Raw genomic sequence first — 16,847 nt, 5'->3', positions numbered from 1 at the left:
TTGGTTACGTCCCTGCTTCTGGTGTTACATTCCCGTGTTCCCAGTACCTTCCTCATTATTGGTTGCGTGTTGCTGTTTGCGCACTTCCTGCGTTGCGTTTAGTACGTCACTCTTAAAAACTATAGACACAGTTGGTTGAACAGTTTGACCTTAAGTGTTTAGTTCTACCACATTTCTTTTACGCTAAGTGTTTTAGTTTTGTTGATGTTTTGTGATTATTGAATCTAGACGAATTGAATTTAGGATTTTTATATTAATAAATTTAATACAGATTGTTACAGGAAATCTTTATAGTTCTTTAGTGACAAGGATACGCACGTAAATAATGCAGTGGAGTCCAGGTGAGGCAATTCTATCATTATTTGCGCGTTTTCTGTTGTTTATGTTTTCATTTTTTAATATTAGTCATGCCTCTAGTTTTAAATTAGAAATAAACTGCTTAAACGGTCATTTAAAGACAAGCGTCGGGTAGAAATGGTTTGTACTTAAGGTGCTTTTACACACACCAAAATATACTGCGGCGAAAGCGATATAAGGATTGTCGATGGAAAAATGCGCGCATAGTATTATAGCAGCAATATTGTTGCTATCTGGGTAAACAAACTTACGCACCATGCTAGAGATATTGTTAAGGAACTTAAACATTAACCTGTTGAATTACTCTAAATAGAGAATATAGTAGGGTGGGGGAAGACGAGACTCGGGCAAAGACGGGATACTTTTTAAAACTTCTTTTACGGGTACCCGTTTGACGATATACAAAAACAAATATTACAGCATTATTCGACAGTATTCTCATGGTCAAACAAAGTGCGCGGCAGAGGCGGTTACTGTTGTTAAGTATTTAAACTTGGTGTTGAACAAATAAAACATTTTTTCAATGGCTGAAAAGGGCATAATAATAAGAAGTTTATTTTGAATGCTCGCTAAATCATATTAAAACTGTCGATATTTTGTAGTTTGCGAGCAAACTTCTGTGGAGTTTGTTGGTGGATTGTCCACTTACACCATAATGCTGCAAGTTTTACCATGTTTAACGGAACCGGTGTTAAAATATTAAATTAAAAATTCAATGCGTAGAAATAGAATCCGCTGTGTGTGTTATTCCCCACATTTTGTGCCTACGATGTGACGTCATTTAGTAGACTGTAGTGTAAGCGCGCTTCTGTATGTAGGAATACATATCATGATATACATCATCCTGTTCCACTGAATGGTAGCCACATCAATTCTGATGTTTAACTTATAAAAACCACATTTTACATTCTACTTTGTAGCAGGTAGTTGGCCCGTCATCCTAATTTAATCAAAGACATTGTGTAGTAATTTGTTAGATAAGTAAAAATATGAGTACACTTGTTGTTACGGTGCGTTGTGGAATGAATGTGATATATTTATTATTGCGTTGATGGGTAGTTCAAATATACAACCTGGTATAGCATTACATGCATATTGCTGGCTTACGAGTCATCAAGTAGAATCATCTACAACGCAAGAGAAAACCTGACGTAACAGGTAGGCGCACCATGGGCGTGGGCAGTTTAGACAAAGCCCTTTTAGTTTGCGCTGATTTGAGTTGTTTGTTTATCTATGAACTTTGTTAAAGATTTTATAAACTTTTGTAGTTACAATGTTGTGAGCCTCATACACCTTAATTGTACATTCGTTTCGGTTTTGTGTGAAAGTTCAATGACAATGTAGTTAGTTATTTTGGGACCCCTCTGGCTTTCGAATCTCAGGTACGATCTCTAACATGCACATTGCGTTAGCTTACGAGTCATCAAGTAGAATCATCCACAACGCAAGAGAAAATTCGTTGACGTAACAGGTAGGCGCACCATGAGCGTTGACAGTTTAGACGAAACCTTTTAGTTTGCGCTTAAATACCTCTGCGTTCCACCACGTTTCAATTTTTGTACAATACAAGTTTAATACCTTATGGCTCCCGTCTTCCCCACCCTCTAGTGTCGTCTTCCCAACCTTACTAAACAACAATAAAATAGTACAGGAATAACTAAGAAAAGATTAACTAAATGCCGCTTGGGAAAGGTAGCTTGGAGCAACTGAAGTTATAGGCGGCTATGGTATAATACACAGTCTGCACATTGAAGTCACTCTACTTATGACGACCGTGCAATTATGAAATGTACATGTGAATTATGTTAGACATAAGTTACGCACACCTGATATTTGTCCGTGTTGCTCTTCCTTGACTTGTAATCATCGTTGACGCAGACTGGATACTTGGGTAGACTGTTGAGGATGTTGCTTGTCCTCATAAATGCTTTCATTGAGTTACCCAACGCGGTAACAGTTGAGTGCTCGACGCTACTGATTTTGCAATACGCAAACGTACGCTTAGGAGGTTTTATTCGTCTATATAAAAGCTCCACGTCGGGAGATATCGTAGTGTTCCATTTCGAAGATTGTGGACGGGACCGTAAGTTAGACAGTCGTAACATATAAAACATACTTATAGCTTCCAATGGTGCACTGTATTGCAGATCGCGGTTGCCTATGTCTCTGCTCTGTTTCACCGGTATAGTCCATTAAAAAACTCACATAGTTGCTTGCCGGGTCGGAAGGTTACGCGTGTTCAAGCTAAACGTGAGGATTTTTATTTATGGCGCCCGAAGAAATAATATTGCTGGTTGGGTTAAACGACTGTATATATGTAGATTTAATTTCACAGATGCTATGTCTGCTATAGTTCTAATTGCATCTTAACCAGAGACCAAACATATCACGATATCTCGCTTTGTTTTTATTCATTGTTTTGCTATACAATTATTTCATAATTAATACCGTAGAATTGAGTTGAGTTGTTACATCGGGCACGGAGCTCGCGAGAGGACCAAGTTGACCTTACGGTCTCAGTGCACGGCGTTTCCGTTTGTGATCCCATGAAAATTGTAGCGCCAGTGTTGACATTGTTTAATAGAAAGTATTATTGATGCTGTGTAACTTTTGTCACAATAAGCAGCTATAGATGCAACACTATCTGTTTTGTGGTAGTGCGATCAATTCGTGTATTTGGTGTTTACGTTGAAGCGCAATATCGAATTTGCGAATAAAGTTGTTTATTTATTACTTTGCAAACAGTTTTTCTGGTGTAGGGTTTGTTTAGCAATTGTTGCAAGCCCAGTGGGCAGTTACCACAGATACTGGAAGTTTGTTATGAAACCTCAACTATTCTGAATAAAAAACCTTGAAAAAGGAATCGACAGCGGAAGAAACAACGAAATCATGGATCAAACTACAGTAAGAATTTATTCATTTCACAATTTTTTTCGTTTTATGGGATGATTTAATATCTGTAACATGTTGGGCAAGGTGATGCATTGGATATCTAGATTACAACGTATAGTACAAATAGAAGGTTACTCGTCTCCTATTATGACAAAATCCTATCAATATGTTAATTGCTACTATGTCACTTGTAATACACATGTTAACAATTACTATTATGATATTAAAACTGCCAGCGTTTTTGGTTTTTGGTAGCGAGTTTGAATCACCAATCCAACATCGTAGTTAAACAAATAAAATTGAAATAATTTGCACAGCATAATTGTGTCTCATAAAGTTACTTTAGTGAAAAATGAGGTGTTTGCGTAAGAAATTAGGAATAACTTCAGCAAAAAATACCGTTTAAAAATTATAAATGTAACGCTATTGTGGTGGAAAAAAATAGCACAGCCTGTTAATTCCCGTAAGTTAACTACAAGTTACAAAATACTATTATAGTAAAATATCGTATTTTTCGTCCCGTCTTCTCTAGCTTTGTAATGTTGTGGAAAAACATATTCGAAATTTAGTCACAGGCACTAAGAGAGTCAGTTGTGCAAAATATAAAATAGCATTACCTAATATGGGGCAAAGTTATAAACTTTCAAAGGTATTATCAATTTTCTGTTGTTACAAGTTTATATAAATTCCGGTGCCATAGCACAGTTGGTTAACGCGCCTGCCTCTAATTCAGAGGTAATAGGTTCAAAGCTCTTCGTTGCTACCATTGTGGGCGTATGTGTCCTTGAGCGCGACACTTAACGATAATTGCTTCAACCCAACGGTTACTAATGGGTTTTCCAAATTATCAGCCATACACTTTTAAAAATCAAAAAATTCCTCAAACTATAATCACTCACAAAGTAACATACATGGTAACTCATAAGCTGGCACGAGGTATATAAACATTCGTGTTATAAGAACTGTCGTTTTCCGGCCACGTGGGGACATGGTATGCAACCACAATCGTTATAACATGGCTGTGCTGTTTTATACATTTGAACCTTTTTTTTAAGTTAGGCTTATAGAGCCTTTTTTTGATTGCGACTATACGTAGTGATGACTGGGTATTCCCTTGCACCAGTACTAGTATTAGCTGAGGCCCTATTAATCAAGGTGGGTCACGGGAATCAGTATAGTCAACATATACTGCTTGCAATACATTAAAACGAAACATTTTAAACTAACAAAATAATTCTGAATAAATCTAAATTATTCCACCAAACCTAAGGTAGTGGGAAGCTCTCATGATACACATAAGTGCATACTGGTCCAAAGTAATTATTTAAATAACATAAACGTAGAAATTTTTGCATTTGAAATTCCCAGATAAGTATAAAATCAATGCTTACAGTTAAATACAGCCAAATGTGACCTTTGATTAACGACCATCTACTGTCGAATATTGATTCTCTGCAGTGCTAATTTAAGTACTAACTTTATTTTACAATATTAACAGCAACCGGTTCCACACATTGCCATCAACAATGCCAACCTTGATCACGCTGTAGTAGGAGGTCATAATATATCAATCAGCAGCAATCAACAGCAAAACAACAATTCCACTCCGGTATCGGATGATCTGAGTATGTATAATTAGTATACAATACACAAAATGCGTGGTGTTAACACTTACACAACAGTTATTTATTGTTTACAGTAAATGTCTGCACGACTCTTTAAAATGAAATACTTTAGTAATTGGCTATACACCGACGTAATATTCCCACGCATAAGATTGCGATCACATCAAATTGTGCACACATAAAAATTGCACACATGTAAAACTGCTAACGCGTTAAACTACACACAGGTAAAATTGCTTATGTGTTAAATGGGTTACTTATAAAATTATGCACACAAAAAAACTGCGCACACGTAAAATTCCAAATACCTTATATTGCTGTGCTCATCAAAAATTGGGGCACACGAAAAATTGGTGGCATTAACGTTTGTTTGAAAAATATGTTTGCCATGGTGGTGTTAAAGTATGTTTGCCATGGTGGTGTTTAAGTATGTTTGCCATGGTGCTGTTAAAGTATGTTCGCCATGGTGCTGTTAAACTATGTTTGCCATAGTTTGCAATGCTGGTGTTAAAGAACGTTTGCCACGGCTGTGTTAAAGTATGTTTGCCATGGTGGTGTTTAAGTATGTTAGCCATGGTGATGTTAAAGTATGTTTGTCATGGTGGTGTTATATGTTCGCCATGGTGCTGTTTAAGTATGTTCGCCATGGTGCTGTTTAAGTATGTTCGCCATGGTGGTGTTAAACTATGTTTGCCATAGTTTGCAATGCTGGTGTTAAAGAACGTTTGCCACGGCTGTGTTAAAGTATGTTCGCCGTGGTGGTGTTAAAGTATTTTGCCATAGTTGTGTTGAGGTATGACTCGGTGGGTATTTTCAAGATAAACTGACATAAAACTATCTAAATTTACTTTATATTACATATATTCTACTTATTGTATATTCAGTATTCAATGTTTCTGCAGTTGAAGAATTAATACGGATATTAAGAAAAGTAATAGAGGAACTTCGTGGAGAAGCCGTCTTGCAAGCGGGAGTTCCATGTCGTATTACAAAGCCTGTTCCACTTCTAATAACCAAGGTTCGACAAATATTAGATGACGAATGGGAGCTACATAGAAACCAACGTGAGGACTTGCGAAGTATGTACACAACGAAAGGTTCTATACAGATTGGGGAACTGTTTGATGTCGCAAAACAACTGGCACATCAAGAAGCAGACAAGAAGTGTAATACACCTGAAGCCAAGGCCATGCATGTAGCAAGATATAGTAACATTATTTGGGTGGTTGGACTACCCGGGGTTGGTAAGAGCACTCTTTTAATGCAGATAATCGACTGTATTGACGTCGATAAATCGGTGAAACCAGATACACAGTTTTTGTTCCACGTCCCACTGAAGAATTTTAACCCAAAGAAAAAAGTTTCTTTGTTAGAATTTCTTCTGTATGGCAACTTGAGTGAGTGGAATCGTTCTGATAAAGAGAACAAAGCGTTGGTTCATTTCCTGCACAACAACCCGAATGTTGTTATTTTAATTGATGGATGGGATGAACTGTATACAAAACAAGCCAACAAAAGGTTCCATGCATGCAAGCTGGATAGAAAGCAATTGCCAGAGGTCTTTGTCAAGAGCTTGTTGTTAGGCAATCTTCTACCTAATGCTATGAAAGTTATCACATCAAGACCAGGTCAGTTTTATGAGCTTCACCCTGATTATCGACAAGGTTTGGTTTCTGAGGTGCGTGGTATTAATACACTTGCAAAAAAAGATCTTACCAAACAGATATGTGGTGAAGCCAATCTTGAAAATGTAGAGAAACTATTAGCAGAACGTCCAAACTTGGATGATTTGTGTTCAATTCCAGTCCATTGTATTCAGATTGTAGCTTGTCTCCATTCAAGCCTGTCATCGGATCGTAAGATCACATCAATAACTGATGTGTTCATTCATGCTCTTACCAACTACTGGGCTTCAGATCATATAAGAACAAACCTGTCAGAAATAAAACTTGGTCAAGAACTAGTTAAACTTGCTCACCTTGCATACAAAGGGCTTGCTGAAAGAAAATTAGTGTTTTACAAGAACGACTTCCAAAAGGTGGGAATCAACGAACAAACGGTCGATATATTTCTGCACACTTATGTTGAAAAATCGCATCATTTAAAAATGAGAATCTTGAAGGGAAAGAAACGAATTTCCTTCACCCATCTCACCTGGCAAGAGTTTTACGCCGCAGTGCATTTGATGTTGTTCATGCCACAAGAAGAATTTCGCAGATGTATGAACACTTTCAAAGATCCACATTGGGAAGTCGTAACACGATTTTTATTTGGTATTTGTAACTCAACTTCATATAAAGATTTGGAAGTGATTTTTCCAGCTTGGATGATTAAAGATTACAAAGATAAGAAGGATATTCTCAAGTCTTTAATTGCACTTGAAAGTCAACATTATATGGACAAAGATGTGATCAGAATGTCAGGTTGGGTGCATGAAGCCAACGATTCAGAAATATACCAAAAGTTTGAAGAGCGCATGCCACAGCTTATTAGGATGAAGGCTCCTAGTAATCGAACAGAAATTGCTGAAGTTGCGTTCGCATTCAACACCTTCACAACTCCTCGTGAACTGAACCTTTCCAAGCGTGGTTCAGATGAAGCTTCATTTGTAACTTTCCTTCGAGGATTGCGTGTCAGTCAGGTAAAGTTAGAAAACAAAAACTTGTGTCATGGAATGAAGTCTATGTGATGTAATAACAGCTAAATGTGAAATCGCACTAACCTTTACCTGATACCATTTCATTTTCGTTGATAAATGTTTAGATTCTTTTACGTGCATATTAATTATTTGTATATTCATTGGTGGCAAGATTTATTTTAATAAAACAATTCATAAATGTTAAAATCGTCAGCCAGCCAAAGAAAACATTTTTTTGTCCAGAACACTTGGTTCAGTTTTCACTATGAAGCTTAGTTGGGCAATTTACCAGATATTATATTATTAAATAATGAGTACACTCTTTGTAGTGAAATACTCTGTCTTTCGAAAAAAATAATACCAAACAAATATTATATAAAGAGAAAAATATGTTTTGTATACTTTCATATTTATCCGTGTGGTGGGGTTTAAGGGGTGTTGCACCATACATCCTTGCTTTATTGCCACCCAATGTTGTGGTTAGTTGTGTAAAAAGCAGCTTTACTCACTATGAATGTGAATATTGCGATGATAGTAGACAATCAGAATCATGTTGTTGCTGTCTTTATAGTTTTTTATGAATGATAGAATATATTAACTAACACAGCGGTTCCCAACCTTTTTGGTGCCGTGACCCTTTTATAACATTTGCCAAGTTGCGGTGACCCCAAGGATAAAATTAGTTTGGTGGCTTTTGAAAGTTATGTAGGCTAGGCTAGCTATTGTAGGCTACCTATGGTTGATGCCGGGAATTCAATAAAATCGCGGCCTCAAGTCCAACTTTTGCTTAAATGCATTTCAGAACTCAGCAATTAAATTTTTATTTTCATGGTAAAGGCGTTTGTGACGTAATGAATTACCTGAAATCAAAAGAGTAAATCCTGTAATTTTTCATGGCCGCTAAACTGCCGTTAAAATATTGCTTTCCGAGCATATTTGCCATTATTAAACGAAATCCTGTAATGAGGCCCAGGGTGTTCTGGTTTGTCTAGTACTCTAGTAAAATCGCGATGCGCTCTGTGGTGAGCTGCCCATTGTTAGGAGTTAACTTTCTAAACTAATGAAATTCTAAACTTCTCAGAAGGCCTCAGGTGACCCCAGGCAAATTGTCAGGCGACCCCAGTTGGAGTCGCGACCCACAGGTTGGGAACCGCTGAACTAACACAAATGTGTTGTTTATATTTTAGATCACACGATTAAATATCGAAAATGTACGGATGACAGATTCAACTACACAAGCCCTTCTTCCTCATCTTGGTTTACTAGATCAGCTTGACTTGGATGAGAGGAAACTTGCCGCACGAAATCGTATCATCTTACATGAAGCTGTTGAACGACTAACAAACCCAAAAGTTAGTGTGTTTAATTTTCATCTTAGAAGTGGAATGTTATTTAATCTCAATCCTAACTAATCAACCATTTCTTAATAATTTACTTGATTATGTAAAAAGAGTTAGATAAAATGTATCCGATTAAAGACAACAAAGACAGTACACTAAAAGGCGTTCAGTTAAAAACGTATGACGTAATTATCATTATGTTGTGAAAAGCCGCGCCTTACAAAGTAATATTAATTGGCTTGCAAACGATCTTTATTATGTTTTCCTCAGCCAACCAGATTGTCTTTATGACGTAGTAGTGATTGACGGGTGGTTTATTGACGACATTTTACCAATTGACGCGTTAATTATTGGCATTATAATTAATAATTTACGCTTTCATTATGAGCAATGCCAACGTAAACTAAATGCTCCTGCTTTACGCTTACGGTCGCGATAGATTTAGGTAGCTGTGTTTTAATAAACGTTTACATTGGGATAGGCGTATCCACAATTAAACTGAATTATCAGTTGTTTTTTTGATGGAAGTAACATGCTAGTGACCTACATAAATGTATGCGTAAGTTAAATTTCCGCAAAAATATATGAAAATTCAGTATTCATATGTAAGTTATGACCATACTTACGAGCTTACCAATTACTAAGTATGTTACTTTGTGGGTAATTACTTTTTGAGAATTTTTCGTTTTTTTTGTATGTGGCTGATAATTTGGACAACCTATTAGTGACCACCGAGTTGGAGCAATTGCCGTTAAGTGTCTTGCCCAAGGACACATACGCCCACAATGGTAGCAGCGACGACCTAACCAACTGTGCTACGGCGTCTATGTAAAGTAAAGCACGCCAACTTTTATTAACCATATAGGCCATTCCAACAGTTTACAACGGTTTGTCTCCTATCTATTTTGGTATTTATGGCAGTCTCACAAACACATTTTACCTTGGAGCAGTCTGGCACAGGGCATGGTCCGATTTTCGGCAACATCTGATCAGGTTTAGTTTAAATAATATAATGTTTCTATGATTCTCCAAATTTTATTTACACTTAAGAATATATCTGGTTTTATGTTATCTGACACTTGTTTTAATTGCTCCAACTATTTAGGGTTTAAAAGTGAATGACATGAGTGGTGATCGTTGGTCAAAGTATTGGAAAGTGTTTAAAGATCAACCAGATGATGATGTAATGCAAATATTACAACTTCTACCTGGAAAAGTAAGAACCATGCAAATATTCAGTTAGATTATGAATCTCAAGTTACTACCAAAATTTTAAACAACGGAAATATTTTAAAACGCTGCCAAGTTTTATCGCTGAAGGAAAAAATCAACCGTGACAATGGAATTTTTCATTTGTCACTAAACTTTTACTGTTTCTCGTTTTTAAACTACTGAAGAGAAACGTGAAAAATACAGCTTTGGTATATTGAATGTTTCTTCTTTGTAAATATCTGTTGGAATTTACATTTCATTTAAATGTTCTAAACCCTTTATTTGTTTTATTTAAATTCAGTTTTATAAAAAGAAATAATTTAAAACAATATCTCTGTAATGAACCTTATATTTACCAACATAAATATGTTTTTTTTGTATTTTTAGATTAAAATATTAAATATCAAAGAAGGGTGGATGACAGATTCAACGACACAAGCCATTCTTTCTCATCTTGATGTGATGGATAAACTAACTTTGAGTGAGGAGAACATTTCTGCACAAAATTGCATCATCTTACATGAAGCTGTTAAACGATTAACAAACCCACAAGTTAGTGTGTTTAATTTTTATCTTAAAGGTTGAATGTTTTATCTGAAATGTTTAAAGTGGTGACTTCTACATGTATAAAACTGCAGCCATTTTTTTCAAAAGTTTCAAAGTTTGACTAGGTCTCACCTAATTAGCTATCAAACTATAGCAGTTAGACGTTAGAGCAAAACATAATCCAGGACGGTTGCAAAGTAGGAAATAGTAGTTGCAAAGTAGGAAATACTCGTGCCAGCTTACACCTCGTGCTGTGTTCCTACACCTCGTGCCAGTTCCTACACCTCGTGCTAGCAGTTAGACGTTAGAGCAAAACATAATCCAGGACGGTTGCAAAGTAGGAAATATTCTTCACTTCATATTTCTACCAAATCCGAAATAAAATTTCGCTTTTCTTTAGTAGCCTAGTTGAGAAAATAGAAACGATCAAAGTTTAGTGTTTTTTTATCTCATGCACTGTCGAAACAGCTGATTTTTTTGCTTTATCGTTTTCATTTCCCTTTTTTTAAAGCTTTTTCTAAAGTTTTTTTTCTAAAAGCTGTTTTATTTTATGCAACTTTGATGGTATCTCACACTTGGCAATCTATCCATGTACAATTTTTCGTTGATATGTCTCTTTAGGTGGCTCTGGATAACCATATGAGCCATTCTTACTATTTACAATTGTTTGCTTTCTATTAAATCTATAGATATATTTCTTTTATTGTAAATAGGGAAGAAAAAAGAAACTAGAAATCTTAGTGCTTTAACTGTTAGCACCAATATAGAAAAATATAAGACATAAGTTAACAGCGTTATGTATGGCATTGCCACTGACATATTTTACCTTGGAGGAGCAACATTTGATCAGAAAAACATTTTAATTTTATTATATAATGTTTCTATGTTCCCTCCACTTTTATTTACGCTTATGTTACTCAATATATTTGGTTTTATCATATCTAACACTCTAGTTTTAATTGCTTCAACTATTTAGGGATTAAAAGTGAATCGCATCAATGGTGATCAATGGTCAAAATATTGGGAAGTGTATAAAGATCAACCAGATGATGATGTAATGCGAATCTTACAACTTCCACCTGGAAAAGTAAGAACCATAAAAATATTCAGTTAGATTATGAGTGAATGAGAGTAACTTTGTTCTAGCGTGGCTGGAAAACAGCGATCGTTATAACATGGGTGTTCCTACACCTCGTGACAGCTTACGAGTTACTGTGTATGCAACTTTGTGGGGGATTATTTTTTGGGAGAATTTTTTTATATATGGCTGATAATTTGTACAAACCAATAGTGACCACTGGGTTGGAGCAATTGCCATTAAGTGTCTTGCCCAAGATAACACATACGCCCACAATGGTAACAGCGACGAACGTTGAATCCATTACTTCTGGGTTACAAGCAGGCGCGCTAAACCACTTTTCCACGGCGCTGGAAATGAAACATGTAAACTATTGTTGATTATTGTTTATCAAATAAAGGTAAACTATGATCTGCATATGATTTAAACACATGTGCTTTTATTGGATAGTAAACCTGACACTGTAACTAAAACTTTGTCAATTTGATTTAAAGTAATGATGTACCGCCGTAAACAAGCACTGGTATGTAATTACAAACCTTGAACTGTTAGAAAAATATATTCCATTATCAGAATTACCAATGTTTGTTTCATCATAGATGTAACTGTGACGTCATGTTTGAATCACTGCTTTGCGTATTTTAAACAATGACGAGTTATAGCGGCATAAAATGGCATCAGAACAGAACGCACCAGGTTTAAACTGCCCAAACATTTATCTTTGTTTTTACATCTGTTCAGACGCTTACATTAGGTAAAATCTAAAATTACATTAACCTATACAAGGTAGTGACTAGACTCGGGCGCAATTAAGACGAAATAGTAACTTAGTAAAAATGACTACAAAACTAACGACCGATAGCACTACGTATGCGTCCCACAAATCCCATGACGTGTGACGCCATAGTCAACGAGCATGTTATCTCGCGAAAATTAGTGCACCCCAAAATTGACAAAAAAAAATTAAAAAATCGACGTCTGTGGTAGCAGGTGACTTCGAACTTGTGAATCCCCAGATGAATGGGTTGCCTGTTGATTAAAAACAACAAAGTAATTAGTACTAATCTCCTGCTATTTTTTTGTTGATGAGGTCCCTGTCAAGGACCTGGGATTTGGGCCAGATTTGGCCCAATACTCCAACACCCGAAAAGCCCGGTTTTTCATGCGACCGTTGTGACATCACATCGCAGTCAGTTACAGCATTGTATTTAAGTATTTTTTCGCACTATTTTTTTTTATCCCAAGTGCTTACGAGTTACCACACTTTTCAACTTTGTGTATGATTTTTGCTTATTTACGGGGCAACTCTGGTTTAAAACGGGTGTTGCCCACCATACAGGGTGACTTCAAACACCTCATGCTCGCTGTCGAGTTAGGATAGCATGTTTATCTTTGGGGTGGAAAACCAAGGGGTTTAATACACCGTTGTTGCACACCATACATGTTGGTTTCTTATACCTCGTTACCCACGATTATGTTTCAACCTTGTTTCATCTTAGATTGTCGGTTGTGATTATTTTTATGCAAGTAATGTTTGTGTACAACTGTAGAAACCCCAGATTACATCCTTGCTTTATTGCCACCCAATGTTGTTGTTAGTTGTGTAAAAAGCAGCTTTACTTACTATGAATGTGAATATTGTGATGGTAGAAGACAATCATATTCATGTTGTTGCCGTCTTGTAGTTTCTATGGATGATACAAAATATATTAACCAACATAAATATGTTTTGTTTCCATTTTAGATCAAAGGATTAAATATCTGGGGTGTGCGGATGACAGATCAAATGACACAAGCCCTTCTTCCTCATCTTGATGTGATGGATAAGCTTGGTTTGGTATATAGGTTCTATGACATGAACCTGAACCTCTACATGGAAGATATATCCAGGAAAATAATGGATCGGCAATACAAAGTATAAAGAATGATAAAAAAGTGTTAATATATTTCATAACACTGTCTGGCATTATAGATACAGATTGGTATAAATGCACCACTAGATAGGAATGCTACACATTGGTTAGCACGGTGTTTTTCTAAACCCGAATGCGTAGATAATTTTTCTGTTAAATCTTTTTGCTTTGCATTACTTCAAAACAAAAAATAGTATATTGCATCTGTCAACGTTATCTCTTGTCTGCATTGTTACAATATGAATGCACTTTGTTACATCTTGCCTACCCACGCTCCATTACTGCTTGGTGTCGTTACTTCAGCCATAGAAAGATATGGCGTGTATAATAGTAACAACCACAAATAAGTTGTACGACTATCATTGTATTATTATATTTATTTTAATTTTAATTAAACTACTTAGATACAAATATGGGTGGAGGATTATGCAGTCGAACATGTGAGACCGTTGTTCCAATGTCTTGATAAAATATCAAAACTATGTCTTGAATGGAGATATTTGTCATGGGGAGATTGGTGTTTACTGAAAGAAGCAATGCAACGATTACATTCTCCACAGGTTCAACAAAATATCTTGTATATTGTTACTTGAGCGTTTGCATATTAGATTGTTGTGTTGTATGTTTATGTGGTGAAGCAACATGAATATTTGTACAAATAGTCGATTCAGCTCAGTGAGGACTGCATGTAAACCAATTTTAAAATATGACTTTAATTCCTTTAATGCAGTTTATACACTGCAGATTAAACTGGAATATTTGGTATAAGATGTACCCATGTAACATGGTTTATAAATCTGTGTCAATCTACTATGATATAACAACTATGATTGTCATATTATTCATGAAATAAATATGTCTTTGTTGATGTAACAATACACTCTCTCAAATAATAATAATCATAAATTACCGTTTGTTTTTAAGGATTTTGTATTGGAGGCGAACGCTAATACGAGTGAGGACGAATATGAGTATAAGGAAGCATATTTTGCTTTGCGTAAAAAATTTTGGCAACAGTGACTTGATCTTTACATTTTCATCCTATTTTCTTACAACATTGTATTTAAAGACAAATGTTCAGAATATTGTGGTGAGAACAATTTATTTTTAAACAAAACCATGAAATTTAAATATTGTTACAGGGTCCAACGGTTCTTCTAATTTCACTTATTCCTTCCATAAAGTAACAGACTTCACTGTGCAGCATATTTGTTTATACCAACATAAGATATCAGCGCACATCTATGATAGAAAACCATGAAACATCATGTGTGCAACAAAATATGTGTCCAATTATCAATGTGCACATGAACATTCCATTTACCCCTCTACATTCACTCTTGCAATATGTATTCACCCAGTTAAGAATACTGTTGTATATTAAGATCATAGTGACCACTGAGTTGTTCATTGAGTTTTAAAACTGATGGAGGAAAGGATTTAATTTCATCTCCCCTTGATTTAATGTTTAACCATCCATTGTTTTATTTGATGATGTCATGATCTCGATTATCCCACATGATTATGTATCAACAATTGCATTGTTAATTTGCGCTCTCTCTTTCTTGTTTATTGCCACGTTACTCAGTTTCCTTGTTGCCAGTTGTACTGTAGTTAAGTTAGTGTATGCGTTTCGTTTGGCTTTAACTGCTTTAAAAACTGTTTTTATGCAGGTTACTATTAAAGTGTCCAAGTTCAATTAAGCCTCATTTAATAAATCAACAACCGTTCGGTTTCATTTACTCCCGCTAAAGTTCAATTATTTCGTTAATGTTTTGTTTATATTTGATATTTTTTTGTCCGGCGCCGTGGCGTAGTGATTAGCGCGCCTGCCTGTAACCATTAGGTAATGGGTTCACGGCCTGTCGCTGCTACCATTGTGGGCGTATGTGTCCTTGGGCAAGACACTTAACGACAATTGCTCCAACCCAGTGGCCACTGATGAGTTGTCCAACTTATTAGCCATACATAAAAAATTGAAAAAAAAACAAAAAAAAATAATCACCCACAAAGTAACATACATGGTAACTCGTAAGCTGGCACGAGGTGTTAAACCCGTATGATAACGACTGTCGTTTTCTGGCCACGCGAGGATAAAGTAAGTTACATTTATTTATTCATTCATTCATTCATTCATTCATTCATTGATAACACTTTTAAGGAATGTTATGTTTGTAGCGTGTTAACCATTATTATTATATGCCCGCACTTACGCATTGAGAAAACTATACCTTATTATCATATCGTAATTAAAACATAATTTTTTGGTAAGTTTCTAACGTTACCTAATTACTTCGAGTATAAAGTTTGTGCAAACTCACGAAAACAAACGTTTTTAAGCGACGACAAGGTGAAGTAGTGTAAGTACCGGCGTAGTGGTTAGCGCGCATGCCTGTAGCGCAGAGGTATTGGGTTCAAGGCTCGTCACTGCTACCATTGTGGGCGTATGTGTCTTTGGGCAAGACACTTAACGGCAATTGCTCCAACCTAGTGGTCACTAATGGGTTGTCCAAATTAACAGCAATATATAAAAAAAAGAATTACCCACAAAGTAACATACATGGTAACTCGTAAGCTGGCACGAGGTGTTAAAACCCGTGTTATAACGACTGTCGTTTACCGGCCACGCGAGGTTAAAGTAAGTTACATTCAAGTTTACAAGCCAACACATGATACAGGAGTTGTACAAAGCGCATTCACACATTTTCTTCACATAATCCTCATATTAATAAGTCTTCATGAGTGTATAGGCCTACATGTGTGATGAATTCTTATAGTTATGTATTTGTTTTATGTCTTAACTGTGTATTTCCTCTATTCAGAGCGCGATTTATGTTTTATTCTATGTCTATGTTAAGTTACAGAGCGTGAGTTAATTGCTATTACCGCATTCCTTCGTTTACCGCATCCTTGGCTTTACATTATTGGCACATTCCTGTGTTTTGCGTGCTGCTGCTGTTGATTGGTTAATTGCGTGGGCGTGACGTTGCATTTTATAGCTTAAGAATTAAATCAGTTGCTTGTGGTTGAGTTCGTGAGCGGTCTTACTTTTGTCTAAAGAAGAAAACGCTACATATGTATAAATACATATATAAGTGTATAAATACATGTATAAAAGCTCCAATCACCAATGGTGCCTGGTTTAATTGTTTATTGAGCTTGGTTGACTGTTGTAATAAAAGGAAAATATATGCTCACTCATTAGAGCTTTGTTCTCTTGTTTTATTAGGTTAAATATGTACTTGC

The 16,847-nt window shown here is 35.9% G+C and overlaps 1 protein-coding gene across 1 annotated transcript; it reads left to right on the top strand.

Moving 5' to 3' along the window:
- Positions 1-1,305: 1,305 nt before the first annotated feature.
- On the top strand, positions 1,306-15,680 carry LOC149729280 (uncharacterized). The gene is made up of 10 exons (XM_089887422.1): positions 1,306-3,261; positions 4,748-4,874; positions 5,777-7,515; positions 8,700-8,864; positions 9,958-10,068; positions 10,452-10,616; positions 11,587-11,697; positions 13,433-13,603; positions 14,006-14,161; positions 14,526-15,680. Exons 1-10 carry the CDS (start codon positions 3,247-3,249, stop codon positions 14,619-14,621), a joined length of 2,856 nt encoding a protein of 951 aa, XP_089743548.1. The 5' UTR covers positions 1,306-3,246; the 3' UTR covers positions 14,622-15,680.
- Positions 15,681-16,847: the final 1,167 nt, after the last annotated feature.

This window comes from Ciona robusta, chromosome 10 (assembly GCF_009617815.1).
Source record: "Ciona robusta chromosome 10, ASM961781v2".
Taxonomy (NCBI): Eukaryota; Metazoa; Chordata; class Ascidiacea; order Phlebobranchia; family Cionidae; genus Ciona; species Ciona robusta.
The sequence above is the reverse complement of the archived record's forward strand: the minus strand, read 5'-3'. Positions and strand labels throughout refer to the sequence as shown.

What these genes read in the sequence shown, in the direction of transcription:
- LOC149729280 (XM_089887422.1), top strand. An exon ending in TACAACTTCCACCTGGAAAA is followed by an intron (nt 11,698 to 13,432) that starts GTAAGAACCATA and finishes TTTCCATTTTAG; the next exon opens with ATCAAAGGATTAAATATCTG. An exon ending in AACGATTACATTCTCCACAG is followed by an intron (nt 14,162 to 14,525) that starts GTTCAACAAAAT and finishes TTTGTTTTTAAG; the next exon opens with GATTTTGTATTGGAGGCGAA.